Below are 21835 nucleotides of genomic sequence, written 5' to 3'. Positions count from 1 at the left end.
GCAGGGCTGTTTCTCACAATTTTGTCCTCACTCCTCTCTCTGCTGAGCAGCGGTTTGCCCTTTCTTAAATATGCTTTCACAGAGTTGCCACCAGCTGCTTTTGGCCAGAACGCAGAGTGGGACACCAGGGAGTCCCATCCCCTGGTCCTACAAACTTTAAAAGTGGCCAGTGCCCTGTCTTCAAGCAATCCCCCAGACCTCCATGCTACTCTTACGGGAAAACTGCTCCAGAGCCGTATTCCACTAACAAAGGCCCTCGTCCAATTTCTAGCCTAAGTTTACTCTGGGCTAGCTTATATCACTTTTTTTGTGTCAACACAATTAAAATAGCTCATTTTCCTTCATGCTGTCTACTGTCATGATGTCCGTGTAGGCTGCCATTGCGTTGCTTCTCAACCTTGCTTTTGTTACACTCCCATTTTGCAAGACTGTGCCATTTCTCCGACCATCCTAGTAACTCTTTTGTATGACTGATCTTTTAGAATCAGTGTTCTTGAGAATGGGTGACGACAGCAGGGGAAAAACGTGTATTTATCAAAAGCAAGTCCCACCAGAGCCTCACCCTCCCAATCTAGCATATTCCTCTTTCCACTAAAACCAGACTGATTAGCAAATAAGATCTTTTCCCCTCTCTTTTCATAGTAGCAGCTCAAAGCTGTTGAACAGATGATTTTCAAATATCTTTCCTTCTCTCCTCTTTAGTCATTTCCAACTAAAACTCCCGTGGAAACAGCTAAAATTCTGTTACTGGTCCCTAAAGGGGATTTACACTAATCCCATCTCTCTTACTGCAGCCATCGAAGTCATCTGGTTGCTGCTGTAGGATATGTAATGTTCATTGGCACTGACAGTGCTTCCTCGTGTTGTCATCTGCAAACATCACTGCAAATATTCCTACTTTTTATACCCAAGGTCACTACTAAAAACATTATTAATGGGCTCCCTTCAGGCTGAGACAAACCATCTTCTCATCAGGTTGACCCTTGCTTGTCCATAGATCCTGTTGCTGGTCCCCACACCCTCTAGTTTAGACAATCATTTCCAAGATTAAAAATAGTACCTATTCCAGATGGATGGAAGATATATTTCCTTTGTCTACACAGTATTTTTTTATTAAATAACAATATTGGTAAGTCAAGTGTGACTGCTTCCAGAAAATGGGTTACATTTTCTCCCATTTTTTGTTTCCTTCCTTGTACTCAGCCATTCTTCCCATTTATTCTGAAGCCTTTCATCATACTGAAATCAGACTATCAAGCCTACCAGTTACCAGGTACCACTTTTTACATTCTTCCTATAGAAAATATAGTATCTACATCATATATTATGTAATTCTTTTTCCTCCTTTTCCATATCCCAGCCTGACTGACTTAAACAAAACACTTTTTTTTTTTTTTAACTAGACCTTTGTTACTCATTTTTCCTCTTTCTGTTTGAGATTATTTTAGCCCCTTTGACTTAAAATATAATGCCTCTGCCACTGTCATGCCTTAGGAGCCCCTGGGGACTCTAGCTTCTCCTGCTCATCCAAATTTGCTCTACTGAAATTGAGAAACATACAGATCTTGTTTGTATATCCATCTATTTAAATTAAATGGATTGAAAGTTCAAACTTGAATTCAGGTTTGCTTTTTAAACCAGTTCTTGCAACATCCTGATGATTACAACTAATCACCTTTGTTGGTTCAGTAATTCTTGGCAAGAGCATGACAGGAACAACATCAGTTAATCTTCTGTGCCAACGCAACAGTTGGACTCGATGATCTTAAGAGTCTTTTCCAACCTTAACGATTCTATGATTCTAACTCTCAGCAGCATTTCTCTAACACGAGATCTCTATCCATATTTTAATCACCCCCTGCACTGCTTCTGGCAGATCCCCAGCAGAACCCACACTGTCAAAGTAATTTGGCCTCTGATACTATTTACACTTTTCTTCAGAATCTGGATTATTTTTTACATCTCTTTTCTGAATAATGCATACCTTATAACAACATATATTCCAGTCACATACAACACACACATATTTCTATCAATAGGCCTCAAGACAGCTACCAAATATCAAAGGTAGAGTCAACCCCTAGAGCAGCTCTCCATCAGGTTTGGGGCTTTGGGGGTTTCTTTGCCCCAATTTTGGTGGCAGAAGTCCTATCAGAAGCTCCAGCGCTTACTTGATATCTGCCTTGCATTAAGTAGGTAAAAGACATAATCAACCAGAAAGATTTCCTGGGATTTCCAGAATTGTTATCTGCTTTTCCACTACCCTCTGCAAACTCCAGGCATCCCAGCTCCTGGGGGACTCCAGCCCCAGGGGCGGCTCACACCTCCGTGACACATCATTCAGGGTCTTCACACCAGGAATGCTCTAAAAAAAAGCTACGTTCTGGGCATTTAAGTTTACCTATCGCATTCACAGCTTAACAAAAGCATTCACCTCTCTCTCCATCATGAAAAGCTGTAGGGCCCGAGTAGGAGAAGGTCATGAGCTGTGTGAGGTCTTAACATAACACATTGAAGCTTGGTCATTCACTCTTTCAAATAGGTACTGAAGTGTTTCATTCTCCTCAGCCTCCTTTACGCAAAACTTCTCTGTCCTGTTGGCAGCAGTTGGTCTTTTTTCATCTCTCCACCTTGACAACTCAAAAAGTCCTTTCAGAGGACTCTTTTATAATCCCAAGCACCAATCACAGATATATCTATATGGAAAACTGCAGGTGATGGGGAACTGAGGCAATCCAAAAGCTGTTACTTGCCCCAGGTCAGGTAACGCATTGGAAATGGAGCCAGGAACACAGACCCAGGCTCCTGCCTCGGTCCGTCAGTCCGAGTTACGGTAAAGTGATGTCTGACCTAACCCTACAGCTCTCGGACACTTTTCAGCTCTGCTGAGACTGTAGAAGAATACCCACCAGGAGCCACAGACTTCTGCAGTTGTGAACGCTCCTGATGCTATACATCTTCCCAAGACCACATCTCCTATCAGCTTTGAACAAAGTCACTGGGTCTACATGGTGGCAAACGATTATAAAGCCGTCACATTTTGTCACCGTGTGCCACTGACCTTGCAGGCTAGGTTTGGAGCGCAGCAGCCCAGTCTCCGTGGCTCCACAGGGAAGGCCAGGTTGGTGCTGTGGCTTCTGCCTTGTAGGTACTCCTTGTAGATTTGGCTTATCATCCAAAGAACTGCACCTTACGGAGCCCTGCTTAGAAAAACACTCAATTTCAAAGTTCAATTTGCACATGCAGGAGAAACTGTCTTAGCAACCACCTCGGGTGCTTGGAGCTCCCTCCCAGAAGAGACCAGCATAACATGAAACCTCTAAGCCTTTCACACAAAGTGCAGAACCCATTTCCTTGGTCCAGGTTTCTTGTTTTAAGAGCCTGCAAGTGAGAAGACAGACAGCTACGCAAGTAATTCTGTTTTTACCAAGTCCATCACCAAGCTATATGGGCTTGTTGCAATGCACTGGTTAAACACTCAAATCGGAGAGGGCTCAGAAATGATCACTTAAGGGCAAAGGGAGCTATAGGGAAATTGTAAAAATGCTCCCATTCTGGAGAGAGGTGTTATTCCCATTTTATAGACAGGATATCTGAGGCAGAAGGTCCCTCTTGGAGACATTAAGCTTTGCTCCCGGCACTCAGTCTCGGAGCCATTCGGGCCTGCTCTGCATTCAGTGAGTCAGTAATCCCAGCAGAAGGTTTAATCCATCACACGGACAATTATTTCTACAGCCAGCCAAGGGAACAGCATTTATTAACAGCCAAAGGTTTCTGTAAGGAATGTGTTACCAGATCTCTGGTAGGCTGAATTTCTCTGAATATCTGCAGCTGTCCTTCCATGACGATGGCTCCTCCTTGGCCTGACACAGGATGGGACGACGCATTAAATCTGTACAAACGCACCAGAATTCAGGCAGAGATCATCAAAAGTGTTTTAATGATTAAACCATGTCAAACATTAACAATGTAGGCATATTCAGATGAGCCAAGTGTTTATTTCTAGTACATTTAGACAGCCTATTTTGAACATTATAGCTGCTGTACTGAGCTATGTAAAGACTCTGCAAACCAGTACCTAGAAATGAAGACACACACACAAGCTTTTGATAATGTAAACATAACAAGACACTGTCTCCTTCAAAACAAGGAATGAAAACCTACAAGGCTAGTAGGAGAACTTATTAATTCCCTAAGAGATGTGCAAAAATTTTTAAAAAGATTTAATTTAAAAAAAAAATTAAACATGTTAAAATTGGCATTTATATAAATATCAAAACCCAAATAGTTAAACTTGAGCAATGACCAGCAGAATGTCTTGCACAATTCAATTTTTCAGAGCTTAATGAATAAAATATTCATAGGCCAAACTCCACCACGGCAGATAGCAGAATACCAGCAATAGATACTGGCTTTGCAACTGACTCCTCACATGTGCAAAGGGAGATTTTACAAGGAGGAGTAACTTTAATAAGCACTCGAACCAAATCCTCAGATAACAAGCCAAACATTACCGGTGATATACACAACTCACATTACAGAAACAGACATCTCCAGCACATTTCAGTAACATTTAAAAAACATTAGGTATGACTTAAACTGTTTAATTTTGCTTGTTTGGGAAAAACACGTGTGTTAGGCACATTTTAAAAATGAACATATGCTACATGAAGAAGAGTACAGATACCAACTTAAATACAGATAATTCCACCAGAAAAGCATCTTTCTGTCTTCGTTTTTAAATACGCTTTTGGATATGTCACAGATTTAAACAGTAGCTCCTAAGATGTGGATATGGCTATGGTAACAACACTTGAAATTCTGCCAGTTTCCATATTAAAAACCACTCTTCATTTAGCATTTAAGAATTCCCAGAAACAAGAAAAAAAAAAAAAAAGGAAAGAAAAACAAGAAAAGAAAAGATGGGTCCACCCTGTATATACTCTACACCTTAGAGACAATATTTAAGTCTTACTGGACTGTGTAAGCGCCAATTAATTTTACATTTGTGACATACTTCAAATAAAAAAATAATATCTATTAAAAAGGTAAAATAACTTTTCCATCTGATTCGTGACTGTTTAGTCAGTTAAAGCCAAATATACAAAACTAAATGCGCCATTTCCAATTTCACTGTATCGCGTAAGAGATACGTAACACCGTGTATCACATACAGAACAGTAAAATGACCAATGGATTCTTCTAAATGACTTTTTAATAAAAAGTCAACCAACTGAAAAGTTGAAACATACCCTAATTTTTAAACCAGTAATAAGCTTTGGGCCCTGCTTTTTAATTTAAGGCATGTGTGTTTATCTACTGAAACCAGCATCGTACAAATTACCTCTACAATCACATGCATGATCTACAGTAAAAAAAATGGAGGTTTAGATTACAGTGTTTTCAAATTGTGAATCATAATTCAGCACCTATCATATTGACTAGTAAGGCAACAGCAGTGTCGGATACTACGATAATACTCCCTTCCACAGTCTATAGCAGGGACAGTGACAGCCCAGAATTATTTTTAAACTTTAACCTACTTTTATGTTCTGTATACAGTTTCTAGGGTGTTTGCACTGGTTAAGTCCTACATAAATCACACTATTCTAGGCAGGAATAGTTACAGTAGCCATTAGAGTATTAGTGCACAACTCTTATTGTGCTTACAATCAGATGATTTTGTTGTTGGGGTTATCAAAATGGTTTTTCAGTTTGGTCTTCAATCCTTCCTTTGTTTCCTTTGTTTCACATTGTTCTCAAGGGAAGAAAAGCTGTTTGTGTACCCGTTCGCAGTGGCCGTAGAGCCGTTCTGATACTCTTTCCTCCTCGAGGATGCCTTCTTGTTGTAAGTCTAGAATATACGGAAAGACACATGGTTTTGCTTAAATAGATATAAATAACTGCTTCCTCACAGTAACTCAAGAAACACAACAGTAAACTTGCATCCATCATTTTTAAAGACCTTGTGCCAGTGGCAGAGCCTAACAAGCTCTACCATTTTTCATGTATGAGGCTACGCTATGCCCGTCATTCATCACAGCAAGAGAATTAGTTCAGTGGAAAAGAAAAAGGCTTGGTATTATGATGGTAGCATTGGCAGTGTTATGTTAACAGTAAATTAGAAACAAGGGAAGCAATTTTATGAGCAGACTACGGCAGAAGAATATACTCAAGATGACAAGTGAGGAAGGAGGTTTGATGCACTGCAGGTGACTATCTCAAACAAATCCAGAAGTGGGGTAAACAAGAACAGTGAGGGAAGTTCAGTGACAGAAATGTGAAAGGAATTTGCACTGGCCAACACGGGAAGCAAAAACTCACAGGATCAGGGAAGCTCAGGACACCAAAAAAAATTACAGACAGTGAAAAAATATACATGAATTAGTCTTTGTCAAAGGGGCTCAGTCGCCTTACAAGAGCATGTTTCCCAAACTATGTGTGTGTGAAAGAAAGATAAATGGTTACATTGATGAAGAAAGTCAAGTAATATCTGTATTATACTATCATGTTTCATTAGCATGTTCATATGCAGCAAGTGATATGAACCACGGGACTGATTTTAAGTACCAGAAGCTCAGATAGGGAAGCCTGCTATGTTTCCCCCCATGAATCACTCTTACCAGACCCAAAATGCTCAAACCTTTCAAGAGATGTTTAAAATACCTAACAGAGTTTGCTTGTTTGGGGGCAGTACGCTGTGTTGGTTTGGTTTCTGAAGATGGGTACATCTTTGTACAGATCCTGATCAGGAACTACTCCGAACAACACATACCAAGTCTGGATCTGTTCAGACATGTAATCAATTTTGTAGAAACACAATTCAAAATGTTAAGTTTCCATATTGAACTACAAACAAATGCCTGTAAAGGTGAGCCAAAACCAGAATTTTGTAGGTGGAGAGTTTGGGAAGTTTCCCTGGATACAAAAAAAAAGCATTTCCCCTTGTGAGGGCCATAGTGAACGATTCCTTCGGGTGCTTCACAGGCTGCTGTTTTGTTTCAGACCGGAAAGCTGTTTCTTACATAAGAGCTCTTCCTCTCCTTTATCTGCAGTTAAAATTGCATTAGTAAAATGCCTTTTTGTGCCACTCTGCTTACTGAAATTACTAATTGTTCTGAATTACGGATACAAAACATAAGAAGCTTCCAAATTTGAGGGCAGACCAACAAGTATAGTACTTTAAGGGCCTATGCACGTTACTGGAAGATAACAAAAGGCTATTTCAAGCATATCTTCCTGCAAAGCAGCTTTCCAATGAGATACAGCCAGCAGAATCCTACAAAGAGTCAATGAATATTACTTTTACCTGAATGTAGAAATTTGTGAAGAGGATAATCAAAGAAATCATATAAGAAATCTGGAAATACAGCCAACCCTGAGGAAATGCACATGGCCAAACAACACCACAGCTGGTCTGGAAGATTGTCAGGACAAACTGAGTCTGGGGAGAGAGAAAAAAAAGAAAAAGAAATGGAGCACATTAATGCAAGGAGGAAAAAAGCCATTAGTGACCAAAACCTCATTAGTTATTTCCAAAACAAGTAAAAAATATGTAATACTGTGTATTTGACAAGTTTATCTTCTCTGTCTTACTAACAGTGTAAACCTGAGTTAGCAGACATTCAGGTTGTGGTATTCTGGTTTTTGTTTTTATTTGATTAATATTGTTCCATTTTAGAGCATTAGAGTAACTTATGTAGAATTGATTTATAAATGTACTAAGGAACAAAGATCACCTTCTCCCTAGGGAGAGCTCGCCAGGGTTTGACTCTACCAGCCTAACAAGTAGATCTGCATCTCACTGCTTCAGTTGCGAAAGATTTGGGGTAACTGGGTTTACAGACAGGTCCTGCGATCCTCTCTCCCGGGCAAGGACTGCCCAACGTATGGCTCCAGCATAAGACCTTTTGGGGTAAAGGCTGCAGGGAAGCAGGAGAGGCAGGGAGGAGGACTGGGGTTTAATTATCTTTAATTATCTCTTTTGGAAAAACACAGTTTGGGCTGAAGTGCTGCAGAGGGCCTTAGGCAAAATTCATCTTTACGTGAAGGCTACCAGATTAGGGAATGTTTATTTGAAAAGGGAAAGACTGTTCTGTTATTTTGCTGCCCTAACAGCTATGCAGGCGGAGCAGGCAGGGAAGTGAAAGCAGCTATGACAATAGCCAGGGGAGCAACCGAAGCACTGAGGCACTCGCACCCTGTAGCACTCAAACAACCAGGATGAAGAATATGGACTAAATCTGGAAGGAAAAAAACACACAAAGCAAAACAACCCCACCAAAACACGATGAACCTCACTGCTACAATATTCAGCCATTCTTTAGGAAGGAGGAGTGCTAAGAAAAACAGATTTTGAGAATCAACACTCTGAATCGCTGGTCATCACCAGCAAGTGTTATTAAACCTATTCACAATTCTGAGAGCTTGCTAAGTAGGGAGAGGAGGGAGGGAAGAAAAAAAAGAAGATAATGAAAAAGTATATCTCTAGGCTTCAGCTTCCCCACCTACAAAATGGGGAAGACAACACACCCATGCACGTTTCCTTGTGGTGTTCTGACATGTTGTACACATTGAAACCTGGTTCTTGTGCAGTATCACTACAGCATGTGCCATACTGCTTAATTTTGTTGCTCTTTTCACCTCCAGTACACAGCATTCGGGCTTCATCACTGTATACACAGGAAACAATACAAATGGATGCAAGGAGTCCAACACAGTTACAAGAGAAAAAAATCTGCCCATTTAAAGTGCAGAAAGAGACCAGAAATATTGAACAGTTTTTAATAAACCATTTGCAACTGCATGCAAAAGTGAGACAGAAAAGCCATTGTCCCACAGGACTAGAATGAAGGGCCTTGTTAGCTGTGGACTTGTCTTTTCCAACCTTAACAGTTCTATGATTCTATTGGAACAGGCTGCCCAGGGAAGTGGTTGAGTCTCCATCCCTGGAGGTATTTAAAAGACAGGTAGATGTGGTGCTCGAGGACATGGTTTAGTGGTGGACTTGGCAGTGATAGGTTAACGGTTGGACTCGATCTTAAGAGTCTTTTCCAGCCTTAACGATTCTAGGGTTCTATGACTGCGGTGCACTTGGTTTCTGATCTGTCATCTCAACATCAGCCTGAGCAACCAAGCACAGAGAAGAATGCGTTAGCTCAAGCAGGCTTGGAAGAAAAGTTTCTCCCTCCTCCCTAGCTAGTGAGTCCCAGAAAACCCAGCGCTGCGACTCCCAAATACATCTAGCCACACAACATGGGGAGGTGAAGAAAGATCCCACTGATCTCAGCACTGATTCTTGTACACCATCAGTCCCCAGCTCCCCATCGTCCTGAAAACAGAGCAAACAGAGGCGCAGAAGCTGGATTTCTAAGGTGATTTAGGCACTTAAAGATGTAAAAGGTACTAGCCTTCATTCACTCTTCTACACCCTGCCAAAATGTTCTAACAGTAAAGGCAAGAGGGGCCCATCACAAACACAAGAGCCTGCTAAAGCACTGAAGAGCTAACCACTCACCAGCTGCCCCTGAGTGATGTACTTCTTCCACCACAGATAAGGACGCATTGCTGGAACAGCAGACAGTCCGTAGTAGGAGTACATGAGGACGTGGATAAAGCTGTTCAGTGTGGCACCAAAGTAAGCTAAAAAAAAAGGGCAAAGGAAAAAGAAAGTACACTGCATTACCAAGAACATGCTGTTTCATGGATTTTACAAAAATAACAAGTTCAAAATGTTACTACTTAAAATATGATTTTTCTTAGAAGAAAGGCAAGAGTCTACTCCCAATTTTTTTTCTGTTCACCCAACAGAGTGGCTGAGCAGCTTTGCAGCTCTGCACTTTATACCAGCCTTCTGGTTTTGTTTTCTTGATTTATTCTTTTTCACATCTACATTCTGGCTTCTCAAGGGAACTGAGGAAGCTGATAAAAAGGAGCCACGTAAACATGCCCAACAATCGATAGCTTCACCCATCTAATTTTAGGCTTATTTCACTTCCTTCTGGACAGGAGCCTATTTTGTCATTTATAACCAAAAGCAACAGATATCTTCAGAAACTGCAAGTTAGCCGTTTTATGTGTCCTTGTTTACAGCACCTTTAGTCATTAAAGAAACTTCTAGTTTAACATCAAACTGCATAGAACTGTGGTGACCAAGCAGGACATGAAGCTTGGAAAGGAAGAAGAAAGATACATCACTAGAAATAGCACAAAAGTATTTTCAAGACCACACAAACACAAGACAGACTCCAAGTATTTGCACTTTTGACTGTTGTTTAAACAGGGATTGACTTCCCTGGAGGAGAATGTGGTTCCAGATGCACACTTTTTATAAGTTCAGCATTACTCACTGTTGTGCTGACAACATGAAACAAATACGAGTTTCTATGTTGTTTGGCTCAGAGAGCAGAGCAGCCTTCCTGAGCAACCCAGCCTCCCAAGTCTGCACGGCTGGCAGTTCACATCCACTGCTTATGACAAGGTTCCTCTTGGATAAGTGTTCAACAAAACCAGTATTTATAAGCTGCACATCTGAACCACAACTAAGCCATGCTAATGCAGTTAGGAAACTCGATGCCAGCTAAAAGCAATTAAATTAAAGAATCAAAGCAAGATAGCCAGAGGTTAGCAGGATTTAGACAGGACAGACATGGAAATCTTCCACTTAAGATGTATTCGGTCAAGTTCATTAGCACTCAGGGGACAAGATTTTAATTGAAATCATTTGTTATGGCTACTGGTATAATGAGATTAAATTAAGAAAGGAACACCTCAAGTGAACTTGACAGATACAAGGACAAGAGTCACTATTAGCCATCTTGCAGCTGAAACAAGCTTCTGGTCCTGACTTGAAAAAGAGTATCGTTTCATTAGAGGCTCTGCAACCACCACAAAGAAGAGAAAACAAGGTTGATGGGTATCAGACCTGGACTACTGCAGCTGATATATGTCACACTGCCACACAAATTCTGCAAACTACATCGGTATGCCTTTTCTAGAGGCTCTGCGGGCAGCTTAATACCTGCAATTATCTGCAATAGTTGCAATTCAGCAAAGCAGCTTAATATGGGACAGAACAAATCCTGCAGCTGAAGGTACCAGTGATGTTTGGTTTGACCAAACGAAAACCAAAACAAGGCCCTTGTTGCAAGCATTCCCCACCATAACCCAGTACTTACAGTGACCACAAGGCACCCAGTTCATAACAAACCACCAAATGTTCAGCATCGTTGCATGGTGGTAGACATGCAGAACAGTGATCTGATGATTATTTTTCCGCAAAATAAAAAAGAAGGTATCCATGAACTCAATGAGTTTGGAGAAATAGTACCACCAGAGGACACGTATGATCTGGAAAGGAGGAAACAAATTTTAGAACCATCGCACATTGTGGGGGCTTTTAACCCTTTTGCTATACAAGTAAGTAAAATCCAGATTCTGTCCTGCACTACTCGGATTGAAGATACTGCTGGTATCTTCCGTAATGCTTCAGCCTCAGGTCTCTCCGTAGGACATCCGTGGGACAACTGGGAGATCAGGCTCAGCCAGCATGGCTTTATGAAAGGGAGGTCCTGCTTCACTAACCTGATCTCCTTCTATGACAAGGTGACCCGCTTAGCGGATGAGGAAGAGGCTGTGGTTGTCTACTTGGACTTTAGTAAGGCCTTTGACACTGTCTCCCCACACCATTCTCCTGGAGAAACTGGCTGCTCATGGGTTGGATAAGTGCACTCTGCGCTGGGTTGAAAACTGGCTGGATGGCCGAGCCCAGAGAGTGGTGGTGAATGGAGTCAAATCCAGTCGGCAGCCGGTCACGAGTGGTGTTCCCCAGGGCTCAGTGCTGGGGCCAGTTCTGTTTAATATCTTCATCAGTGATCTGGACAAGGGGATCGAGTGCACCCTCAGTAAGTTTGCAGATGACACCAAGTTGGGCGGGAGTGTCAATCTGCTGAAGGGTAGGAAGGCCCTACAGAGGGACCTGGACAGGCTGGATCATTGGGCTGAGGCCAACTGTAGGAGGTTCAACAAGGCTCAGTGCTGGGTCCTGCACTTGGGTCACAACAACCCCATGCAACGCTTACAGGCTTGGGGAGGAGTGGCTGGAGAGCTGCCTGGCAGAAAAGGACCTAGGGGTGTTGGCTGACAGCCGCCTGAACATGAGCCAGCAGTGTGCTCAGGTGGCCAAGAGGGCCAATGGCATCCTGGCTTGTATCAGGAATAGTGTGGCCAGCAGGACCAGGGAGATGACAGTGCCCCTGGACTCGGCACTGGTGAGGCCGCACCTCGAGTACTGTGTTCAGTTTTGGGCCCCTCACTACAAGAAGGACATCGAGGTGCTGGAGCATGTCCAAAGAAGGGCAATGAAGTTGGTGAAGGGTCTAGAGCACAAGTCTTATGAGGAGCGGCTGAGGGAGCTGGGGTTGTTTAGTCTGGAGAAGAGGAGGCTGAGGGGAGACCTTGTCGCTCTCTACAACTACCTGAAAGGAGGTTGTAGCGAGGTGGGGGTCGGTCTCTTCTCCCTAGTAACAAGGGATAGGACGAGAGGAAACGGCCTCAAGCTACACCAGGGGAGGTTTAGGTTGGATATTAGGAAAAACTTCTTCACCGAAAGGGTAGTCAGGCATTGGAACTGGCTGCCCAGGGAAGTGGTTGAGTCTCCATCCCTGGAGGTATTTAGAAGATGGGTAGACGTGGTGCTTGAGGACATGGTTTAGTGGTGGACTTGGCAGTGCTAGATTAACGGTTGGACTCGATGCTCTTAAGAGTCTTTTCTAACCTTAACGATTCTATGATTCTATCGCATCTAGGTACAAACCCATAGCGACAGCTGAAAAGAGGATGACAGTGTTTTATGAGGCTGTTGCTGTGAACCTGGGGTGTTCTCGGAGAAACAAGAAAATATTTAACCAGACTTGGTCCCGCAGTGCTCTCTGTAAAGGAGAGGTCTGAACAGTGACCAGAAGAAATTAGATTAACTAGTTTGACAAGGCATTGTCCATTGTATGGTAAAAAGAGGAAAAAGAGCTTAGTTTGAACGAAATCCACATAATCAATACTGTTCTGCTCTCCACTTACAAATAAGTGGACAATTTGAAACGTTATTAGCTATAAGTCTTGATTATGTTACCTTCATATCGGCTTCGCCTCCACTGTGCGTATCCTGACAGAAGAAATTGTATCCTCCTTCCCATACTCCCGTCACCAGCTGAGAAGATCAAAGAATAAAAAGCGTCATTTGGAGAGAAGGCTGCACCCCGCGGCACGTGCAAACCCCGACAGCGGCTCTGCCGAGACATCTGGTGTCAAGGGATTCACGGGCACCTGTGTGCGGCATTAGGTTGAATTCAAGCTCCAAGCAGTGACCGAATCAGAAATTCTTCCAACTGGAGTATACCAGAATAAATATAGCAGATAGCATCTTATCCCCACTTATCCCACATAGCGTGTGTTTTGCACAGACATTCTACACAGACCCTTAAGAAATATCTTTCCTTCTTAGCTGATGATCTAATTGTTGAAGAAAGTGAATAACCAAAGAAAAGTAAATGTATTTTTTTTCTGATTTTTTGAAAGAGAAAGTTATATTTTTAGGAAATTTTCTACACAGAGATCTGACTACAGTTTTTTCCAACTGTGTAACAGAACAAATCTTCAGCTTTGCTATCCTTAACAGCTAACAACTGATGTTTTACCATATTTTGATTCTTCAAGATCTTTTTAAATAACTCACTCATCCCAAGCACATTACATCCTTCCCAGCACAAGTGACTTCCTCTGCAGGATATGCCGCTGCCTGCCTGACTTCCTGGCATAACAAATAACACCTCAAACATGACAGAATTACTGTTAAAAGTAATGACCAGCTATTAGTCATGACAGGAAGATGGGGAGCCCGTTGCCAAAGGGCTGGCTGAAACCTCCGGAGAAGCAAGAGGCAAGCTGGATGTCCACGTCCCAGCCTTTCATGGGTGGGAGGTGGAGGGGCAGGTCGAGGGTGGGACAGGAGGAGGCAGTGGGTGCAAGGACAGGAGTGAGCTCCCCTTTAATATTGCAACAGAAGGGATCGCTGGATGCTGTTTATAAAGATGTTTTTCCTCTTGGGAACAGCATGAAGAGAGGAGTAACAAATTTAGATGATTCCCAAGTGAGAAAAAATTGTTAGGCATTCCGAAAAACATTTTAAAGGCAGATATCCTGCACAAGCAAGTTGTCTGGTTTTGGCCTTATCTATGCTCATGCAGGATAAAAAAAAAGCTTTGCAAAGCCATGGTGAAAAACTCTTTGTACCATAAGTAATTTAAAATGATCACTTGACTACAATAACTGGTACGATTAAGTGCTGCTCAGAACTGTGAATGGGAAGCTAATTCTAAAAGGTACAATAAAGATTATCACTTAAATGATCTACTTTTTTGTAATGTTATTTCTTTCATGGCTCATTTCCCCCCCAAAATTAGCTTTTAAAATACCCAGTCAGCCTAGGTCATTATTTTTGACCTTCTGAGATAGAATTATTGCCGCTATTGAGAAAAAGAAGCGGGGAGAAGAGACATCTAGTTTTATCATAACATGTAGACCTGGAATTATCTCGTCTATTAGAGATAAATCAATACGACCCTGCCACAGTGAGAACAGGGCAGCCGTGCACATTGACAGCAGACCCAAGCAATTTCTCTATCCAAGCAGCAAAGGGAACGCAGCCATGGGAGGACTCCTCTCCCAGCCATAAGGAAGACAGTGATGCGCAAAGCCCACCAGTTTAAAAGCAGTACCCTGCTAAAGTACCAGCTACGTCCCAGAGCAAGCCTTGCACCAAACCACTCTTAGAGCTGTGTGGCTTCGTAAGTGCCCGCCAGACCCTCAGACAGAAGACCACATTGTGCTGTAATCGTGTGGTTAAGAGCTTACAGATGTTTTCATGCAGTTCTCATAGTTCAAGGAAGTGTTAGGAATAGAGGGATAATCACAATGTTTATATTGTAATTAATCCAAATAGCATCCATCACTAATCCTGGGGTCCATAAACTTCTCTCAGCAAAAGGGTAGCATAGTGACACCCAAAGAGCTTTCCCTGCAAGTGATACAGGTTCACTAGCTAAAGTGCAACGCAACCAAAGGCGTCTGGATGGATCCCACCTCTCTGAAGGGCAAAGGCATCAGCGTGGCTATAGGTAGCTTCAGCTAAACCCCAGTACTCCCCTGTTTCCAGAAGAGCATATAATAATATGCTAGGAGTTCTAATACTCTCACAGCCACAGGGCTTTAAATGATAGAAGCAAAGCAATATTTGTAGGAAATGGTAACATCTTCTATCATATAAATAGTATAGTTACAAAAACAATTTAATCCCTCCCTTTTCAGAAGGAACTAAATAGTTTAAAGCTGCTACTGTTGCCCATGAACTGCTGCTGGTGCCCACAAACCTTGCTTGGTACAACACATAGTACACAGAGATAATCCTTTTTCCGAGTCAGCCAGCTGCTCCTTTGCCTGACACCACTACTTCTTGCACCCACTATACTTTCGGCACATGCTGGAAGGCTTCAGAAAACAAAACCAACGGGCCACTCTGACACCTGACCACGAATGGTTCCCAGCTGGGTCTGTTACGCACGGGGCTGGGCATACAGCACCGGGGAGCTGCTTACGGGCCACCTAGAAAGCAATAAACAGAGGCGTCATAAACTGCCAGCTAGTGCATTTAAGTCATTGCTCATGCTTGTTGTGATCTGCTTCCAGGAGAGCCAGAGTTTCTAAGCCCTCCTTACAGCTACCCTACAGCAGGTCTCAACTCGCCCGGCACTCCTTGTCCTCCCAGTGACGGGCTGGTGGCTCCTCAGCCACCCCAGGCTCGAGACAACCTTTCCCTGCCCACCTTTCCTAGGAAGTCCTTCATCTTCAGGTTGGCAGGAGCCCAGGCTTGCTAACGGCATTGCTGATGCGCAACCACAGACAGATCTTTTCTTGAGAAACTAACCTGTCTCAAAAAGGCTGACTACAATCATTTCCACCAAAGTACGCGATTTTTAAATGACACAAAAAGAGACAGCTCCTTCATAAGCCAATTGAAATGGTACTCAAAGTCAATGTTAAGTCCCTTGGCTCCGGGGAAAACCCTGCAGCTCAAAGTTGCTTTTGTGCTCAAGCAACTCTTACTTCCTTCCCCGGCTTTGAAATTTTCTTTTTTTATGTTGCTTTCATTTTGTAATTCTGTTGCTGAATTCTTTAAAATGCCATAGCATGTGCTTCTTTTATAAACTCTGCTACCAAAATAAACCAGCGCACTAACACCAGTCTGACCGGGCTGTAGGAGAGGCGTTACCGGGGAGGATTTTGTTTTCTCGTGATAAAACCAAAGTCTGAGACTGGCTGGAGAGGGGCAGATTAGGGACCCAGCACTGCATCATGCTGTCAAGGCGTGATGGGTTTACAAGCTTCCAAAAAGAGATAGATAAAAGTGAAAAAAAGCAGAAGTTCACATGTCTGATCAAAGAAAGCCAACGCCTGCAGAGATACAAAATTTTATCTTTACATGAATGCAATCACCTTGGGACAGAGATAAGGGCTTTGGGACCTGTAGAGAAAGAAAGGGGAGAGGAAAGAGCAGCCTGGCAGCGAGCTGCCTCCCATGGCTCACGTGCCATAGCATCTCTTCACCGAGTCCCCTCCTTCCTACAACAGGGTGCCGCTCCTAGGATGCTTTTCCTACAGCATATGCAAAACCCCCCTCACCAGTAAAATCTGAGACTTTTCTCAGGCTAATTCAGTAGGAAATTAATTTTTCAGATGAAGAAAGAAGGCAGGAAAGCAATTGCTTTTAAGAGAGTGAGCCTTCATCACTGACCAGTTTTCTCAAATATAAGTCCAGGTGGTCCAGATCACTTGGCTAGTTTTGCTAACAAACATCCCCAAAACAAAATTGGTCTGCATGCCATATAACTGGGTACCTGGCACGCTCCCTACTTTGCCAAATTACCCAGCCGAGACTCAAATAGAGAGGCATGGGCCCTACTCACAGCGTTGCAAAGACAACTCGACTCGCGATCCTGCTGCAGAGCAGAGACACAAGTGGAAGCAGCGCCGCCTCTGCTGCTCTAACTAATCCCATGGCTCTTTCAGACACAGCCGTGCCAGCCAGCAGGCGATCAACCCATATCCTATAACCCCTCTGCCAGCCACCCCACTACACACCCTCTCCCCCATGCAGGAGGCCACCCCTTGCTGCCTCTGCCCAAGACAGGAGTGTTACTTCCCCCTCAGAGTCCAAGCACTGTAGATTTATACAGAATCAAAGGTTGTTTGCCCCTGATGAGCATCCCCTCTTCGTGGTGTATGAGAACGACAGGTCAGCCTGGAGAAACCTCTCCCGCTGCCCTAGGTCTGCCTTGCCTTTTATTTTGTCGGGGACAAGCACAGCCTACTACTCTGTTCTGCTACTCCCAGAACCCAGCCTCGTCATTAAATGCCCAAATAAATAATTTATAGCAAGTACACACAGAAACTACTATCTTAGGAATTCCAAATAAGAGGTATAGGATTTCTAGTGATTTTAAAATAAGGTTATATTATATTACATCAGTAGATCAAATGGGACAAGTACACAATAATTAGAATTACACAAATCCTACAATGCAAAAACTTTTTCCCCACATTATTGCATACAAACATTCAGATGTAAAGGTCAGAAAAGCAAGTAGGTCATCTCTCTCATCCTAGTTGGGAGGATGCCTCACTTTAACATCTTGTTTTGGTCATATAATATTTAAACTGAGCTGTGATGCTATGAATCATGACCCGAACCACCACAGCTATAACTCAGGAAAAATTCCAAAGCAGGGTTTCAGGTGTATCGTATGCAAGCTATTAAAGCAGCTTATTTTCAGATAGGCTACTAAACAAGTTCACAAGTGATGATGTTTTATGACTTTCCTCAAACTAGGACTGAAAAAAGTTCAATCCAGCTGAAACTCAAAGTGATAAACAGGAAGAGAACAGGGAATTACATCTCTTTTTTGAGTGCTGCTCTTCACCATTTTATCTTAAAAGTGAGTACGTGTACTATAAAGTGCTACTGATGTACGGCTAAGCCTTCAAAGTCAAATTTCCACGACTGATGTGATCCGAGCAAGGGTATTGCCTGCTTTGCACTGACACAGGTAACTGCGGAGGCACTACAGCTACAGAACATACCTGGAGGTGCAGGAAGCCGATTTTTTTCCCTATCACCCGGCCCTTCCGCTCTCTCCCTGCAAACATCAAGCAGCGCGGTGTTATGTCAGCATGGCTCTCTACTTAGCAGCATTTTTATGGGATCAGTCCCTTGTTACAGAACATCGCTTGCCCTCACATCTAGCTTGGAAGTGCTGTCAAACACATTTTGTTGCAACTATCATAAGTTTAATAGTCTTCATAACACTGCAGCTTCGTGTTATTCCCATTTATAAAGAGAAGGTATATTTACAACAGTACCAATGAACACTTCACATAGGTAACATTACATTAAGAGCAATATTCACTTGGATGTAATGTGTTTCACTATATTGGAAGGAGGAGCCTTAATATTCACTGTATTTTAGTTGTCTCATTCCTGCACAACATAAAAGCTATTCAGCTTATTCATACTTAACAAGTATCAGGACTTCTTCAGCATACAATAAATAGTCCTTTCTTGGTAACCAGTACATTGTTAGCAAGAAAAAGGCATTTATAAGATCAACAGTTCAGACCTTTTCTATTGTTTAAACTTATCAGCAGGTTTTGTAACATGGCAAAATGTTACAGTAATTTTCATTTGGAAACTATGAGTATTATTCCAAGTATTCAAGGAAAAAAAAAGATGGGCTATCCCGAGAGTTTTATCCAAACTTCGTACAACTGAAGAAAAGTCTGCACTTGTAAATCCTCAATAACATAACTGGAGGTTAAAACAATAGATTATTATATAATTATAAATAGTATCTGCATAAAATAATGCAGATGTTGCACATGAAGTCCACAGCAACACTACTTTTAGACAAATTAAACAGGTCAACACACAAATTTTTCTGGATTATAATATCCTGACAGGGAGGGTAGAAATGTAAGCACACCAAGAATACAAGTTGATCCAAGCGCCTGCTGAATCCAAAACCGCTCCCCCTGAAGAATTAAGTATCAAAATTCTTAATAACTCAACTCAGTAATTTTTGACTACACAATTCACTACACAAGAGAAATAACTTTAAATTTAAATCACTTCCTATCTAAACACTCACCTCGTAAAACACTATAGAATTAACTGCAAACTTACAGAATTACAGCTTGCATATACTTCTAAGCAAATGCCAAAGAAAAAAAGAAAGAAAGAAAAAAAAAGACCAGTAGTTTTAGCTGTAGCTTGTAATCGCATGTTGAAAATTAAACCTCTCCTTACAGAAAGGAGAAATGCTTTTGGTTAGAAGCCAGTCAGACTATTCTGTACATTAAAGCCACACACTCAATCATTTTCTGACCACATTCTTATTTACACTGCCATAGTTCTTCATTTTCACTTTAATAAAAACCATACAATTCTGAGTAAACACAGCTAAAGTGCTCTCTGGGAAGTGGAAAACTTTGTACTGCCTTCTTTGTTTTGTTAGGAAAGAAAATAAGTCCACAGAAAGTCCAATCCAGTTTGAAATATATCTGTACGTTCAGATTTTATCTTCCAAGGAACAGATGAATCACAACGGCGTCGATGCCATTGTTTCAGCAAAACTAAGAGGATACAAAAGAAGCTATTGCAGCCTTACAGAAATAGATGCAAAGAGTGTGTGTATGATTAAAGCCATTTAAATAAAACACATTTTGCACTCCAAATCAAGCCGTAGTTTTGCTGTGAAATACTTTGTACAATCCACCAGCACAATCACGTTGAGCATGACTTCTAGGCAAGGAGGAGTTACTGAAGGAGTAGCCAGGTTCATGCTGAAAGATCAGGCCTTCACTTGAACAGAGCGAGAGAAGCGCATTTGAAACATTGCTAACCAAGGTCAGCATAGGCAAGATTAAGGCAAGGTTTGTTTCATACCATCCTTAGAGGTCACATTACAACTATGGTTTTCTCCCCTGAGAAGTGACATTGAAGAACAGTTGCGACATTTCTGCAGATGGTTCCCCCGGTTTAGGAGGACTGTCCTCAGAGATCATTTTCAACATAAGCCAATATAATTAAAACAGATACTGCAAAATAACCCCGACCCAACCCGTTTTCTCCTACCTCATAAAACATATACAGAGAAAGTAGTGTAAGTCCAAGGTTGTAGACCACTAGAATACCCCTGCATGAGAATGGTTGCTTATTCCGCATGTACTTTGGTCCTAGCCATACGATTAGTAAGTACAAGACTGAGAAGATAAAGGTAGGTGTATAGTTCTCCAGAAGAAGCCATCCTTTTACTCTGGGGTCTGAAACAAACAAACAAAAACATACAAACACTTAGATTTTGTAAGGGGAAGAGTTCAATGCATCCAGAAAAAGCTGTACCCAAAATGCTTTTAGCGCTGGAATACCGGAGAAAGACAAAGGAAGAGCAGCAAACCCTTTTATTAAGGGCCACATTGCCAATTACAAACAACCTTCACAAACAACAAGATTTTAGTTATACAGTTGTTAAAGAAAGCAGAAATAATTCTCTTCCTATAGCAAAAATATTCTTAAACTATTACTGCTATTATTTTTAAATACTCATTACCATTCAGAATTGTTGTCCATCTTGAATACCAGAGATGAGCTTAAATTATAAAGAAAAGCCTCAATGACCCTCTCCCCCTTATTCTCTCAAACCAACCTTTCCCAATAGTACACACCTTATTTCCTCACAGAGCCAGCAAAGCTAAGAGTGAAGCAGATCCTTTGTGGTTATCGGTGGATGATCCTGATCATTATTTTCTAATCAATACTAGCCCAATTAGGCTTATGTATGGGCTACTCAAAAGGTTTAAATTTTGGAGTCCTTGTATGAGCAATGAAACACAGAGCAGTCAGTCCAGTCTGACTAACCAGTCCGGTTGGCAACAGGTTGACCGCTCAGGAAAAGCACATAAACCACCTCGAAGGAGAGGATTTCAGGGGAACAGTGGGACAAGCGCATGATCCTTTTGAACCACAACTGTGCTGTCCATACCCAGCAACATCACGGTATTTCACTCCTCTCACTAAAGTTGGCCCAAAGGACTGAAACCAAGTTTACCAAACCATAAATGAACAATTCAAGTATTGCTGGCATTCACAGCCCTGACTTCATTTCAAAGGAGTCATACATGGATCCTGAATGTAAGAAATGAGGCCTTAAAATGTAGGTTGGGAAGTAGTTAAGAAAGCCAGGGAATTGTTTGGATTTGCCACCTTTATGGTTCATTATTTTTAAGACACAGCAAATATGCCAACACATGCAATAAATTGAATCAGAACATCCAGACTAATTTAAACGGGCTTAGTATGAAGATGGGGGCAACAAGGGCACCGAGCTACTAACAGCAAACAGAAAACACACTTGGAAGGCTCAGAGGCTTCTTCCACCTCCTGTGGACTTCGTCCTGCGAGGAAGCAGCACCACCGCCGGAGTTTCACCGGGGCAAAGAAAGAGGTAGAAAAGATGTGACTGAAGCAATCAGAGGAAGAAAGCACATGCTACTGAGCAGCACTGCTGTGCACGCTCCATACGGGATGCTGACATTGAATCCCCCCTGGTTGGGACCAGGTGGAACACGGCCATCCCTACCCTGGCTGGAAGCCCTCACCATGAGGCCTGTCCCGGTCCCACTACCTCTCCCTTCCTTGGGCTGACCAGGATTGCTGTTCTCCACCTGTAGA

General features: G+C 42.2%; 1 protein-coding gene across 5 annotated transcripts in view; it reads right to left on the bottom strand.

The window, feature by feature from the left end:
• Window positions 1-3923: 3923 nt before the first annotated feature.
• The window catches only part of ELOVL5 (ELOVL fatty acid elongase 5), a 39271-nt gene continuing 21359 nt past the window's right edge, over window positions 3924-21835 (bottom strand). For all 5 annotated transcript variants that reach the window (XM_087775945.1, XM_087775948.1, XM_087775946.1 and 2 more), the window contains exons 3-8: window positions 20240-20427; window positions 13127-13204; window positions 11178-11349; window positions 9518-9642; window positions 7310-7444; window positions 3924-5854 (exon numbers count right to left, since the gene is read on the bottom strand). In XM_087775945.1, coding sequence (XP_087632071.1) covers window positions 5723-5854; window positions 7310-7444; window positions 9518-9642; window positions 11178-11349; window positions 13127-13204; window positions 20240-20427 — 830 coding nt within the window. In that variant the 3' untranslated portion in view covers window positions 3924-5722. The remainder of the gene's footprint in view (window positions 5855-7309; window positions 7445-9517; window positions 9643-11177; window positions 11350-13126; window positions 13205-20239; window positions 20428-21835) is intronic.

The sequence above is a fragment of the Nipponia nippon genome, unplaced genomic scaffold (genome assembly GCF_047370975.1).
Source record: "Nipponia nippon isolate SJK-2023a ecotype South Korea unplaced genomic scaffold, ASM4737097v1 scaffold_4, whole genome shotgun sequence".
Taxonomy (NCBI): domain Eukaryota; kingdom Metazoa; phylum Chordata; class Aves; order Pelecaniformes; family Threskiornithidae; genus Nipponia; species Nipponia nippon.
Note: the sequence above shows the minus strand (reverse complement) of the source record. Positions and strands in the feature narration are given on the sequence as shown.